Consider the following 15,244-nt stretch of genomic DNA (forward strand, 5'->3'; position numbering starts at 1 on the left):
TGCTTGAGTTCCTAGCTCCAACAGTGAAATGATTGAGTTCCTAGCTCCAACAGTGAAATGCTTGAGTTCCTAGCTCCAACAGTGAAATGCTTGAGTTCCTAGCTCCAACAGTGAAATGCTTGAGTTCCTAGCTCCAACAGTGAAATGCTTGAGTTCCTAGCTCCAACAGTGAAATGCTTGAGTTCCTAGCTCCAACAGTGAAATGCTTGAGTTCCTAGCTCCAACAGTGAAATGCTTGAGTTCCTAGCTCCAACAGTGAAATGCTTGAGTTCCTAGCTCCAACAGTGAAATGCTTGAGTTCCTAGCTCCAACAGCGAAATGCACAAATTTAAAGTTAAAGAATGGAGTTAAGAAAAATCTAAATATTAGGACGAGCAGATTGGCATTAACTAGAATACAGTAAATACATATGAAATGAGTAAATCACTATGTAGACATTATTAAAGTGACTGGTGTTCCATTATTAAAGTGACTAGTGATTTCATGTCTATGTATATTGGGCAGCAGCTTCTAAGGCTCTCAATTGTGCATCTGTAAGTTTGTGTCTTAGGGGCCAAGGTGCTGTTGCAGCCTTCTTCACCACACTGTCTGTGTGGGTGGACCATTTCAGATCATCGATGATGTGTACGCTGAGGAACTTGAAGCTTTTCACCTTCTCCACTGAGGTCGATGTGGATAGGGGCGTGCTCCCTCTGCCGTTTCCTGTAGTGCTCTATAAGTTATACGGTTCTATTTTGGACACACCCTGTATGTCTGATTCCCACTGGACACACCCTGTATGCCTGATTCCCACTGGACACACCCTGTATGTCTGATTCCTTCTGGACACACCCTGTATGTCTGATTCCCTCTGGACACACCCTGTATGCCTGATTCCCTCTGGACACACCCTGTATGCCTGATTCCCACTGGACACACCCTGTATGCCTGATTCCCACTGGACACACCCTGAATGTCTGATTCCCTCTGGACACACCCTGTATGTCTGATTCCCTCTGGACACACCCTGTATGTCTGATTCCCACTGAACACACCCTGTATGCCTGATTCCCTCTGGACACACCCTGTATGTCTGATTCCCTCTGGACACACCCTGTATGCCTGATTCCCTCTGGACACACCCTGTATGTCTGATTCCTTCTGGACACACCCTGTATGTCTGATTCCCTCTGGACACACCCTGTATGCCTGATGCCCACTGGACACACCCTGTATGTCTGATTCCCACTGGACACACCCTGTATGTCTGATTCCCTCTGGACACACCCTGTATGTCTGATTCCCTCTGGACACACCCTGTATGCCTGATTCCCTCTGGACACACCCTGTATGTCTGATTCCCTCTGGACACACCCTGTATGTCTGATTCCCTCTGGACACACCCTGTATGTCTGATTCCCTCTGGACACACTATGGAAAACACTAAATAAAGCAAGGGACCCCAGTGAAGTGGAATATAGATTGTTTTATTTGTTCGTTTTAGATCTGATTTGATTTGTTTTTATAGAATATGCAACATATAATCCATTCCATATTTACAGAAGTCATGTATACTTTGTGTTTGATGTGGTGTTATATACAAAGCTCAAATGAACAGCTATAGGCACCTCTTTGTCTGTGTCTATAGAGTATGAATGATGTGTAATTCAGAAGAATCATGTCTTATTTTGACCTATTGTGTAATGTGCTACTTACTACATTTTGCTGAAACTATGAAATAGAAAATAATGGTAAACTGAAAAGTAAAAGAGAAAAACAACAATCTGAGATGCACATTCAGGATCAAACCCCAGCTTGAGATCAGGGGATCCAACGTAATCAATGGCATAGATTCTGGTGACTGTCGGTGAAGTGAAGGATAGTGAACAATACAGAATGTTATTCAGTTTGGATTCCAGGCTAGTGACTAGCAGCGTAAATGAGAGTATGTGTGGGACCCAGGGGAGACCAACTGCCACCTCTCATTGAAGCCTGGCTGTTTTTTTCCAGAAAGCAGGATCCCCCGTTAAAGCAAATGGTTGCCAAATAGTAAATAGCAACCTTCAGGTCAATATTCAAAGAAAAAAAAGAAAAAAAACATTAGAAGACAATCATGTTCCAGATAATTGCTTCTATTACAACAGATGTATGTCCTTGAACCAACTTTTTTTTTTTTTAAATCACACAAAGAAGTTATATGGATAATTTAGTTGCTATGGCAGCCTGCAGTACCCCGGTCGGCTATCATTTCAACTTGAGAAACTCAATGAGAGGGGCAGCACTGAGCTAGCCTGCAACATCACTTCCTGGAGTAGCTCAAACTGTGCATGTGATGTCTACATAAATCTCCCTCATGAGATGCCATCTTAGCATGCTAAAACCGACTTGATGTGATGTCATCGATGGCTTTGTGTCTAATTATGTACAGTAAATGGTTGGGTGTCTAACAAGGTTATAGTTATAGTTTTGACCTCCAAGCTGTTTTGTGATATATTGAACCAGGGTTAGGTTTACCCCCACCTCGCGGGTAAAACATTTCAGTGGTGCCCCTCTTGACGGCAAAAAAAGAAAGAAATGTTTTTAAGTACATTTTCTGCAATTCTGCACATTTTGACATGGGCGGAGAGAAAATGCTTTGGTTTTAAAGCATATATTCCTGATATTTTACACATTTGGCCCTGGGGAGGAGAGAAAATGTTGTGGTTTTAAAGCACATGTTCTGTAATTCTACAAATATTGCCATGAGGCAGAGAGAAAATGCTGCAGTTTTAAAACACATTTCATGCTATTCTACTCATTTTGCAATGGGGTGGAGAGAAAATCTTGCTATTTTAAAGCCAATTCTCTACAATTCTACACATTTTGCCAAGACTTATGAGTTCATATGATATCTGAGTGAGAGAGACTGACAAAATCAATGGGGGACCCTGGGTTGAATGTCTAGCAGATTGTTTTGTTATTGTCTGTCCCTCTTTTAGGATGAATTGTAATGGGATGACCCTCTAGCAAGGTGCATTGTGAAAGAGGATTGGCTGAACCATGCCTGTGAGAATCTTGGGCACGTGAACGCTGACAATCTCAGAGATCATCTCTGGATAGCTGACTCTGGTGGGCAGAGACTGGGCCTGAATAAACAGATCATAGGTGAACTGGTGCAGCTTCCTTACAATCTGAGAGAAAGAAACAGAGAGAGGGAGAGAAAGAGGGTGGGTGGGTAGAGAGCGAACAGGGGGAGAGATGTTAACTTTCAATACCACCAAAGCAGGGGGGGGTTGATCAGGTCAGGGGTCAGAAGTTAGGGATAGTAGATCTATATTACCGGGTATAAGTAGTTCAGTAGCTGTGTTAGCTGGGACAGGTGTTGTGTACGGGTTAGGGGTCAGAGGTCAGGGTTAGTGTATATTACCGGGTGTAGGTAGTCCAGTAGCTGTGTTAGCTGGAACAGGCATTGGTTAGGGGTCAGAGGTCAGGGTTAGTGTATATTACCGGGTGTAGGAAGTCCAGTAGCTGTGTTAGCTGGAACAGGCGTTGTGTGTGGTGTTTTTCTCCATGGTGGCTGGCCAGACGATCCAGCTCCTTGATGTAAGAGATCCTCAGCTCGTCAAAACACTTCTGATTCCTCAGACCCTCCACAGGGACTAACAGACACAAAGAAATAAGCAGATATTGAACCAGATAATGATACAGTCACTTGGTGTCAGTGTGTCAGTGATGTGACTCACTGATGCTGAAGAGGAGCAGAGCCTTCATACAGAGGAACTCGTCCTGGGTGACTCTGAGCATACAGAACCTCTGGGACAGCAGACGGAACCGGACACAGTGCTCATACATACTGGACACACGCATTCTCTGACTGGAGTGGCGAGGGGGGGGGGGTAGAGAGAGACAGACAGAGAGAAAGCGAGGCAGATAGGTGAGAAGGTGAGAGGGAAAGAGAGAGAGGGTGAGAAGGTGTGAGAGGGTAAGAGAGATAGAGGGTGAGAAAGTGAGGAAAAAGAGAGAGGGTCAGAGAGAGAGAGGGAGAGTGAGAGAGAGGGAGAGAGAGAGAGAAGGTGATGGAGAGAGAGGGTCAGAATTTGAGAGCGTCAGAAGTTGAGAGAGAGGATCAGAAGTTGAGAGAGAGGGAGAGGCTCAGAAGTTGAGAGAGACAGGGAGAGGGGGGGGTCAGAAGTTGAGAGAAAGAGAGGGTCAGGAGTTGAGAGAGAGAGAGAGGGTCAGGAGTTGAGAGAGAGGGTCAGGAGTTGAGAGAGAGGGTCAGGAGTTGATAGAGGGTCGGCAGTTGAGAGAGAGGGTCAGAAGTTGAGAGCAGAGAGGGTCAGAAGTTGAGAGAAAGAGAGGGTCAGAAGTTGAGAGAGCGAGAGAGGGGGGGGGGTCAGTATAATGTTTATTCTTAATTTAGGATTGTTTATTTCCCTTTTATTTATTGTCTAGAGAAAGAGAGAGATTTATCAATATTGTATTCAGCAAGACAATAGTTGTACTGACTCGTTGAAGATGAGGTCAGGAGCGAAGTAGAGCTCTCCAGCGTCTGTGTTAGTGTAAGACCTCCAGCCCAGAGCGAACACCATCAACCCCAGCCATGAAGACTGGATCACTGACATCTGGTCTTCTACATGCAGCTGTCTGAAACCTACACAGAGAGAACATCATCAACCCCAGCCATGAAGACTGGATCACTGACATCTGGTCTTCTACATGCAGCTGTCTGAAACCTACACAGAGAGAACATCATCAACCCCAGCTATGAAGACTGGATCACTGACATCTGGTCTTCTACACGCAGCTGTCTGGGTTAGTGGGTTGGTACCAGGTAGTGGTTAGGTAACAGTAAGATAGAGGGTTGGTAACATGTAGTGGTTAGGATACAGGGTTAGAGGGTTGGTAACATGTAGTGGTTAAGATACAGGGTTAGAGGATTGGTACCATGTAGTGGTTAGGTAACAGTAAGATAGAGGGTTGGTAACATGTAGTGGTTAGGTAACAGTAAGATAGAGGGTTGGTACCATGTAGTGGTTAGGTAACAGTAAGATAGAGGGTTGGTAACATGTAGTGGTTAGGTAACAGTAAGATAGAGGGTTGGTAACGTGTAGTGGTTAGGATACAGGGTTAGAGGGTTGGTAACATGTAGTGGTTAGGTAACAGTAAGATAGAGGGTTGGTAACATGTAGTGGTTAGGATACAGGGTTAGAGGGTTGGTAACATGTAGTGGTTAGGATACAGGGTTAGAGGGTTGGTAACATGTAGTGGTTAGGTAACAGGGTTAGAGGGTTGGTAACATGTAGTGGTTAGGATACAGGGTTAGAGGGTTGGTAACATGTAGTGGTTAGGATACAGGGTTAGAGGGTTGGTAACATGTAGTGGTTAGGATACAGGGTTAGAGGGTTGGTAACATGTAGTGGTTAGGTAACAGTAAGATAGAGGGTTGGTAACATGTAGTGGTTAGGTAACAGTAAGATAGAGGGTTGGTAACGTGTAGTGGTTAGGATACAGGGTTAGAGGGTTGGTAACATGTAGTGGTTAGGATACAGGGTTAGAGGGTTGGTAACATGTAGTGGTTAGGTAACAGTAAGATAGAGGGTTAGTAACATGTAGTGGTTAGGATACAGGGTTAGATGGTTGGTAACATGTAGTGGTTAGGTAACAGTAAGATAGAGGGTTGGTAACATGTAGTGGTTAGGTTAGAGGGTTGGTACCATGTAGTGGTTAGGATACAGGGTTAGAGGGTTGGTAACATGTAGTGGTTAGGATACAGGGTTAGAGGGTTGGTAACATGTAGTGGTTAGGATACAGGGTTAGAGGGTTGGTAACATGTAGTGGTTAGGTAACAGTAAGATAGAGGGTTGGTAACATATAGTGGTTAGGATACAGGGTTAGAGGGTTGGTAACATGTAGTGGTTAGGATACAGGGTTAAAGGGTTGGTAACATGTAGTGGTTAGGATACAGGGTTAGGGGGTTGGTACCATGTAGTGGTTAGGATACAGGGTTAGAGGGTTGGTAACATGTAGTGGTTAGGATACAGGGTTAGAGGGTTGGTAACATGTAGTGGTTAGGATACAGGGTTAGAGGGTTGGTAATATGTAGTGGTTAGAATACAGGGTTAGAGGGTTGGTAACATGTAGTGGTTAGGATACAGTAAGATAGAGGGTTGGTAACATGTAGTGGTTAGGTAACAGTAAGATAGAGGGTTGGTAACATGTAGTGGTTAGGATACAGGGTTAGAGGGTTGGTAACATGTAGTGGTTAGGTAACAGTAAGATAGAGGGTTGGTAACATGTAGTGGTTAGGATACAGTAAGATAGAGGGTTGGTAACATGTAGTGGTTAGGTAACAGTAAGATAGAGGGTTGGTAACATGTAGTGGTTAGGATACAGTGTTAGAGGGTTGGTACCATGTAGTGGTTAGGATACAGTGTTAGAGGGTTGGTAACATGTAGTGGTTAGGATACAGGGATAGAGGGTTGGTACCATGTAGTGGTTAGGATACAGTGTTAGAGGGTTGGTAACATGTAGTGGTTAGGATACAGGGTTAGAGGGTTGGTAACATGTAGTGGTTAGGTAACAGTAAGATAGAGGGTTGGTAACATGTAGTGGTTAGGATACAGTGTTAGAGGGTTGGTACCATGTAGTGGTTAGGATACAGTGTTAGAGGGTTGGTAACATGTAGTGGTTAGGATACAGGGATAGAGGGTTGGTAACATGTAGTGGTTAGGATAAAGGGTTAGAGGGTTGGTACCATGTAGTGGTTAGGATACAGGGTTAGAGGGTTGGTAACATGTAGTGGTTAGGATACAGGGTTAGTACCATGTAGTGGTTAGGATACAGGGTTAGAGGGTTGGTACCATGTAGTGGTTAGGATGCAGGGTTAGAGGGTTGGTACCATGTAGTGGTTAGGATACAGGGTTAGAGGGTTGGTAACATGTAGTGGTTAGGATACAGGGTTAGAGGGTTGGTAACATGTAGTGGTTAGGATACAGGGTTAGAGGGTTGGTACCACGTAGTGTTTAGGTAACAGTAGAATACAGGAAGAATGGTTTACCTGGCATGGCTTTAGCCCAGTTCACCACAGACACCAGTTGTCTCTCTCCCAGCTCGTTGAGGCTGGACAGTAGGGAGGTGAAACAGTCTGGCTGGGAGGTGTCATGGCCTGCGTTGACCATTCCTGGCTCGATGGAACTCAGGACGTTGAGGAGGGAGGGGCGTAGACTAGGGGAGGGGCCAAGAGTGGGAGCCTGCGAAGCACCACAGCCTGCAGAGAGGGATATGAGATGAGTTGAGACAAGAGATATGTGACAAAATTAGACAAGTTGAGACTGAATAAGTGCTGCCTTTCATCCAGGGTTGGTCGTAAATTCTGAATTAAGTTGTAACTGCTTTCTTTGTTAGGGATCATTTGAAAAAATTACATTCTGGTTAAGAAAAATATTTCACATACGGGCGGCAGGGTACCCTAGTGGTTAGAGTGGTAACCGGAAGGTTGCAAGTTCAAACCCCCGAGCTGACAAGGTACAAATCTGTTGTTATGCCCTTGAACAGTCAATTAACCCACTGTTCCTTGGCCGTCATTGAAAATAAGAATTTGTTCTTAACTGACTTGCCTAGTTAAATAAAGGTACAATAAAATATTGATCCTCACATTGGGCCTGTGGGGAAATGGTGGCTAACTGTAGTCCCCCAGTCCTCTCTCCTTCCCTCTCTGCAGTCCTCTCTCCAGGCCTCTCTCCAGTCCTCTCTCCAGGCCTCTCCCCTTCCCTCTCTTCAGTCCTCTCTCCAGGCTTCTCTCCTTCCCTCTCTCCAGGCCTCTCTCTGCCAGGTGCCTGTGTTCCCCCCTCCACTCCTCCTTTCATTGGGCCAGCTCCCTTCAGCTTGCGGCCTGAAATGCACCACACACAGAAGTAGGACAGAGAGAAAGGCCTCCACTAGGAGATATGAAGGAGTCTGAGGAGTGGGGTGAAGAAAGAGAATGCTACGTTTCCATTCACATGACATCCTTGCCTTAACCTTTCGTTGTGGCTGCTGGCCATGTGTCTATTCCTGGTCTGCAGCTCAAATTGACCGTAAATATCACATTAGCCACTACCCAGTAAGCACTAACTATTTAACAATGACAAACTTTTCTTTTAAAACATTTTACACTCTTGAATAATACAACCAAACCATATTACACTCTTGAATAAGGCAAAAATTCACAAGCATGTACATGCAGACAATAAAAGGTTGATTTTCTCATCTGTAGGCTACACTTACATTTTTGCTTCAAGAAAAAGGCACAGAGTTGCTTTTGTAACAGCATGTCTTCATCACGTAATGTTAGCCTATCAAAAATGAACGATTAATGCTCTCATTCTAATATAAAATTACAAAAGGACTACCTTACAACAAACCTAGCTTCATTTTTATCAATATCATGCAAATCAGTAGATGTGGTAAAAGCTAATTGTGACTGAAAACATGGTTACAAGTGAATTCACTGCAATAAGTTGTATATGGAAGTCCATACCTGCCACCATTAAATTAAATAAACATAAACATGCCTCGTGATTTGTCAAAGTGCACAATTAGTCTGTGCTTCAATCTGATCAACTGTAGCCTACAGATAACACCCACAGCTGCAGATGGGTGATTGTCATGAAACCATTTTTAAACTCAGCAAATTGAGTTGAAAAAAAAAAACATGATGCATCTGTAAAATCAGCTATCATTTTTGGGACTAAGATGTCTAGTTTTTGGCAAAGTGTATTATTTTAAATACATTTGACATTTATGCCTGAATTTTGCACTTTTTCACCCCAGATTTTCATTGCCGAAATGAGTCCGGATTCAATTTCTCTGGTCATTTTATAAAATGTTACTTGAGAAAAACCTGAAAATAAAAGAGAGCCGCACACTCTTGGAGCTCAGATGCAAAAATGTAATACCAACGTTTCGACAGCCAAGCTGTCTTCATCAGGGTATAATCACAAACAATGCGGGATGACTCGATGACTTGAGAAAAACCTAACTGATTTGAATTAAACACAAAATATGTTGCTGCAGTTTGACCATAAAAATTGTATACTAGTTGAATTTTACATGAAACTATAATATTTATCACGTACAAATAGTGCCTCATTACCATAACAAATATGTGTCTCATTACCATAACAATTGTTCAAATTCCTGTAAAATGGCATCTCATTACCATAACACTTGTTAAAGTTCCTGTCAAAACCCCAATCAGTTTTCAAATAAAGTTCTATTCACCCATGATGCATCATCGAGAGGAGTAGAAGCTAATGTATTTGTGTGTGTGCCTTCAGAATGAGGTTCTTATCCTTCTCATTACTAAAATGTAGGGGAAAAGACTGATTAAAAGTTATCCTAATTTTATAATTAAATGTTTTATTTTTATTTGCAGTGTTGTTTTTAACTCAGGCATTTTCATTAGGAGAGTAATGTAAAAAATATATATATATTAGCAATTGATTTGTTTATTACTTTTTTGGATTGTTGCGGTAATGAGAATTTTGTGGAAATTGTGTTGTGGTAAAATACATAATATCTGATTTAAAAAAAACCAATAATAATTATGAAATAGATAAATACAGATCCAGATAGCCTAGAGAAGCATATTGTCTCTGAGCCCACCTGGGGAAACTGGCCTAAACAATGTATTTATAGCCTAAAATTGGCCAAATGATTTGTGTTCTGACAAAATGTGACTGTGATCAAATTTGGTTTATATTCACACTTCGGGTGGCTAGGCTACCTAGGCCTTTTTAATCGAAAATGATTGGCTGAAATTAATCGATCAACACAATAGTGATGACATACAGTATGAGTATCTTTTTAATTACAGATGCAAAGCCCTAAACCATGCAATCCTGCATACAGCCCTGTTAGTTTGTGTCCATTCGCAGTTGTTGTCTCTGCCTGTGTAAAGTGTTTTAATGTTGCCACCCTCCCCAGGGCCAGGAGTTTTTCCAGGATCTTAGAAAAAACCTTATGACCTGATATTTAAAAAAATGTTTACTGGTAATTTATTACTATGTCATACGCTAGAACTACGCTGGAACTAGGGTCCGGAGTTGTTAAGGTTTGTTTCTACAAGCTCCATTCTGTTGATCTACATGCGTGCAAGTGGGTGGAGTGGGATTTAAAAGAAAATCTGATTAATAATAAAAATATATACCTCGCAAATATTCTTAATCTTGCCGTTGTAACCTAAAACAGTATCCCAGTTTGATATGCTGCTTGTGTATTCATTCCCCTATCAGCTAAAAATAGAAGTTAGTTGGCTACAGCAGTTTCTACCATTTCGTAATAGCCTGTAATCACTAGTTATTACAGGCTATAACCCTAACCCTAACAAAATGCAATTTTGTGTGGATTCTATTAAGGTTAAATGTTGTTTGGTTTATTGTTTGAACAGTAGTGTAGATTATATTTGCTTGTCAATGCAAAATAGGCTTCTTTGATGCATAGCCTATACTGTTGATCAGATGAAGTAACCAAGCAACCTTCGTTGCCTACACAACACTGCCCGACAGCTACGGAAGAGATGATGCAGCGCTACAGTTCTCGTGTGGCACAGCTGCGGAGTCACGGAGATAAGGTTTTCTCCCCCTCTCCCGCCGCACACCCATCCCCAGTGCGTGTGCCATTGCTGTGACTTCTGTTGCACAGACACCTTCTCCCACTCTCGTTTTTAGCATAATTGAGTGTGTTAAAGTCGCTAAATGTATCTAAACCATATAAAACCTCTGTGTCAAAACTCCCCAAAGACAGCCTGAAAAGCAACTGAATTCATCGCTAGAATCTTTTCAGTCGTTGGAAGAGTCTGAAAACTTGCTATATATAGCGAAAAAGTTGCTAAATCGACAACACTGGTTATAAATAGAACAAATATATCCTATTTAGGAATAATCTACATTTGACATGTTTTTGTGGTGGAGCTTTACATAGCTCAGTGCAGCCTGCAGTTACTGCAACAATTTCAGAATGTAACAGCATGTTACTGCAATTTAAGTTAAAAACACAATAAAACAAGTCTAAACTATTAGGAAAATGTCTGTACATTTCAGCTGTTTCAAAATCATTGTTCTGCTATTACCATTTATACTGTAGGAGTGTTGACTCAACAAGACAATTCTGTTTACACAGCCCTGCTTCAAGCCGGACAACTGTCGGGCGAGTGTCATACAATACCTTCGGAGGTAGCGGTCGAGACATAGCCGATGGTATTTTTTTATGAAGTGTGAGTAAATTGTGAAGAGGCTCTTTCTTATTCTCAATGAATGGCATTATCGGTCTGAAATGTCAATTGACATCATATGAACATACACTTTTCAATTAACTTTAGCAAAGGGAATGTCACGAACCGAGAGGGTTCCATTCACGTTCTTGCTTCGCAGCTTAAAGTACTGTGAATGTCACATTAGCCACGAGCCAGGAGGCTAGGCATTACAAACTACACCGAGTGTACAAAACATTGGGGACACCTGTTCTTTCCATGACATAGTGACCAGGTGAATCCAGAGGTGTGTTCGAATACTCATACTAACCACACTAATGGTACTATTTGTGACAATTAACAGAGCATGCCTTTTTCCCCCGACTTTTTGAAATCCTAGTCGCTCAGCTCATGTAGCCTAGCCCATAGGCCTATATGCACACGAAGTCCGATACAAATTCATTGCTTTATCTAATTATGACAAATGTTAAGCAAATGTTGGCCAATGTAATAAGTAATTACTTTTCGAATAAGTTAATTTACGTTGACTGACAATTTGAAAACGACGCTACTTACAAACCGCATAGCATATAATTACAGCAGTATGTACCTGTATGTTAGCTTGCTACCTAATGTTAGTTGGCTTCTAAGGGTGTGTTCATAAATTCAATCTTGAGTGCCAGATTTCGCTCTGGGTGACCGTAAATTCAGAGCGTTGTCAGATTGTCCATTCTAAATTAGGAGCATCAGAGCGCGCACTGTACTCTGGAGGAGGAGGAGGGTTGATCCGAGCGTTCTGACCTCAGTTAGAACCCAAGCTAACTGGATAAAGTTGGCAAGCTTGCTAGCTACTTCCAGACACAAATGAGAGAACACCTCCCTCTGACCATTTTACTCGCCCTAGCAGAGCTGTGTAGGCTGTTTTCACATCATCCAGAGCGTTGTTGACTGTAAATGTGCTGCTGGCAACAATTAAATTATGCTTTTTTGATTACTTTAAAAAAAAAACATGTTTTATCTAACTAGGCAAGTCAGTTTAAAAACAAATTCTTATTTACAATGACGGCCTACTCCGGGCAAACCCGGACGACGCTGGGCCAATTGTTTACTGACACCTGCCATATTAAACGGGTGTTTTGTTCATACATTTGTCAGTTATTCCGTGCTCTGGCACACTCAGACGAGAGTGCTCTGAAATCGGAGTAGATAACCACAGTGGCTTTATAAACACAATCTATTGACTTGATTATTCAGGTCATTCTTAGCTTAGCTAAGTGGTATAGTGGTTGTGTTCTTAATGGGCATTGTTAATGAAGTCAAAAGCAGTGGTGTAAAGTACTTAAGCAAAAATACTTTACAGTACTACTTAAGTAGTTTTTTTGGGGTATCTGTACTTTACTTAACTATTTATATTTTTGACAACTTTTACTTCATTACATTCCTAAAGACAATGATGTACTTTTTATTCCATACACTTTCCCTGACACCCAAAAGTACTAGTTACATTTTGAATGCTTAGCAGGACAGAAAATGGTCCAATTCGCACAAGAGAACATTCCTGGTCATCCCTACTGCCTCTGATCTGGCGGACTCACTAAACACAAATGGTTTGTGTTTAAATTATGTCTGAGTGTTGGAGTGTGACTCTGGCAATCCGTAATTTAAAAAAATAATAATAATAATTGTGCCGTTTAGTTTGCTTAATATAAGGAATGTTTTTATTATTCATACTTTTTACTTTTGAATCTTAAGTATATTTAAAACCAAATACTTTTAGACTTTTACTCAAGTAGTATTTTACTGGGTGACTTTCACTTTTACATGAGTCATTTTCTATTAAGGTATCTTTACTTTTACCCCAGTAGAAGATTTGAGTAATTTTTCCACCACTGGTTATAAGATGTCTAGCTAGTAATTTGTTATGCTAACAAGCTTGCAAGAAGTTGCAGAGCAACAGCATAAACTTCCGGTAGACAGGCAAAGGGCTTGCTCGCTCAACTGAAAGGATACCATTAGTTTACGTACGTACTAAAATGAACTAATAGTATGTAGTATGTAGTATACAATAGCAAGAAAAAGTATGTGAACCTTTTAGAATTACCTGGATTTCTACATAAGACAATAGACAAACATAGTGTGCTTAAACTAATAAGACACAAATTACTGTATTTTTCTTGTCTATATTGAATACCTAATTTAAACATTCATTGTGTAGGTTGGGAAAAGCATGTGAATCACAAAATTTGAGTTCGATATTCACAAGAAGCATTGCCTGATGTGAACCTTGTCTCGAACAAAAGAGATCTCAGAAGACCTAAGATTTAGAATTGTTGACTTGCATAAAGCTGGAAAGGGTTACAAAAGTATCTCTAAAAGCCTTGATGTTCAGCCTTGATGTTCATTCTACACCTGCATTGCTTGCTGTTTGGGGTTTTAAGGCTGGGTTTCTGTACAGCACTTTGAGATATCAGCTGGTGTAAGAAGGGCTATATAAATAAATTCGATTTTTGATGTTTTTTTATCAGTCCACAGTAAGACAAATTGTCTATAAATGGAGAAAGTTCAGCACTGTTGCTACTCTCCATAGGAGTGGCCGTCCTGCAAAGATGAGTGCGAGAGCACAGCGCAGAATGCTCAATGAGGTTAAGCAGAATCCTAGAGTGTCAGCTAAAGCCTTACAGAAATCTCTGGAACATGCTACCATCTCTGTTGACAAGTCTACGATACTTAAAACACTAAACAAGAATGGTGTTCATGGGAGGACACCATGGAAGAAGCCACTGCTGTCCAAAAAAACAAACATTGCTGCATGTCTGAAGTTTTCAAAAGAGCACCTGGATGTTCCACAGCACACCTGGATAAATATTCTGTGGACAGATGAAACTACAGTTGAGTTGTTTGGAAGGAACACACAACACTATGTGTGGAGAAAAAAAGGCACAGCACACGAACATCAAAATCTCATCCCAACTGTAAAGTATTGTGGAGGGAGCCTCATGGTTTGGGGCTGCTTTGCTGCCTCAGGGCCTGGACAGCTTGCTATCATTGACGGAAACATGAATTCCCAGGTTTATCAAGACATTTTGCAGGAGAATGTTAGGCTGTCCACCAATTGAAACGCAACAGATGTTGGGTGGTGCAACAGGACAAAGAGCACAGATGTAAATCAACAACAGAATGGCTTCAACAGAAGAAAACATGCCTTCTGGAGTGGCTCAGTTAGAGTCCTGACCTCAACCCAATTGAGAAGCTGTGGCATGACCTCAAGAGAGCAGTTCACACCAGACATCCCAAGAATATTGCTGAACTGAATCAGTTTTGTAAAGAGGAATGGTCCTAAATTCCTCCTGACCGTTGTGCAGGTCTGATCCGCAACTACAGAAAATGTTTGGTTGAAGTTATTGCTGCCAAAGGAGGGTCAAACAGATATTAAATCCAAGGGTTCACATACTTTTCTTGCCACTGTATCATTAAGTATGCAGTATACAGTATGTTAGTATGGATACTTAATTACAGCTCATGTGAAAGCTATGATCACTTATTGATGTCACCTGTTAAATCCACTTCAATCCGGAAGGAGAAGGATTTTTACACCTGGAGATGTTTTTATTATGCTAATTAGATGTTCACCGGGGCACGGACATCGACTCAAGGGTTTTTAAAATCCACTTCAAATCTGTGTAGATGAAGGGGAGGAGACAGTTTAAAGAATGATTTTTAAGCCCTGAGACAATTGAGACATGGATTGTGTATGCGTGCCATTCAGAGGTCAAAAGATTTAAGTGCCCTTGAACGGGTCATGGTAGTAGGTGCCTGGTACACTGGTTTGAGTGTGTCAAGAACTGCAACGCTGCTTGGTTTTTCATGTTCAACAGTTTCCTGTGTGTATCAAGAATGGTATTTCACCTGTAGAGGAAATTATTTAATTACCCATTATGTTGTTTAATTAGAGAATTGTCCATTGTCATTTGTTAGTTTTTATACACGCTTGTCTTGTGTGGGTGCGACTGCAGTGTGTGACATCCTGTTTTCTGAATCTGCAAGAACTTAGATGTG

General features: G+C 41.5%; 1 protein-coding gene across 2 annotated transcripts in view; it reads right to left on the reverse strand.

The window, feature by feature from the left end:
* Positions 1–1,450: 1,450 nt before the first annotated feature.
* LOC135526682 (androgen receptor-like) overlaps positions 1,451–15,244 on the reverse strand; it is a 30,107-nt gene continuing 16,313 nt past the window's right edge. The window contains exons 4-9 of one of the 2 annotated variants that reach the window (XM_064955237.1): positions 7,613–7,849; positions 7,016–7,225; positions 4,465–4,609; positions 3,702–3,832; positions 3,466–3,617; positions 1,451–3,149 (exon numbers count right to left, since the gene is read on the reverse strand). In XM_064955237.1, coding sequence (XP_064811309.1) covers positions 2,982–3,149; positions 3,466–3,617; positions 3,702–3,832; positions 4,465–4,609; positions 7,016–7,225; positions 7,613–7,849 — 1,043 coding nt within the window. In that variant the 3' untranslated portion in view covers positions 1,451–2,981. The other variant, XM_064955236.1, reaches the window with a different exon arrangement.

This window comes from Oncorhynchus masou, chromosome 32 (genome assembly GCF_036934945.1).
Source record: "Oncorhynchus masou masou isolate Uvic2021 chromosome 32, UVic_Omas_1.1, whole genome shotgun sequence".
Lineage (NCBI taxonomy): Eukaryota > Metazoa > Chordata > Actinopteri > Salmoniformes > Salmonidae > Oncorhynchus > Oncorhynchus masou.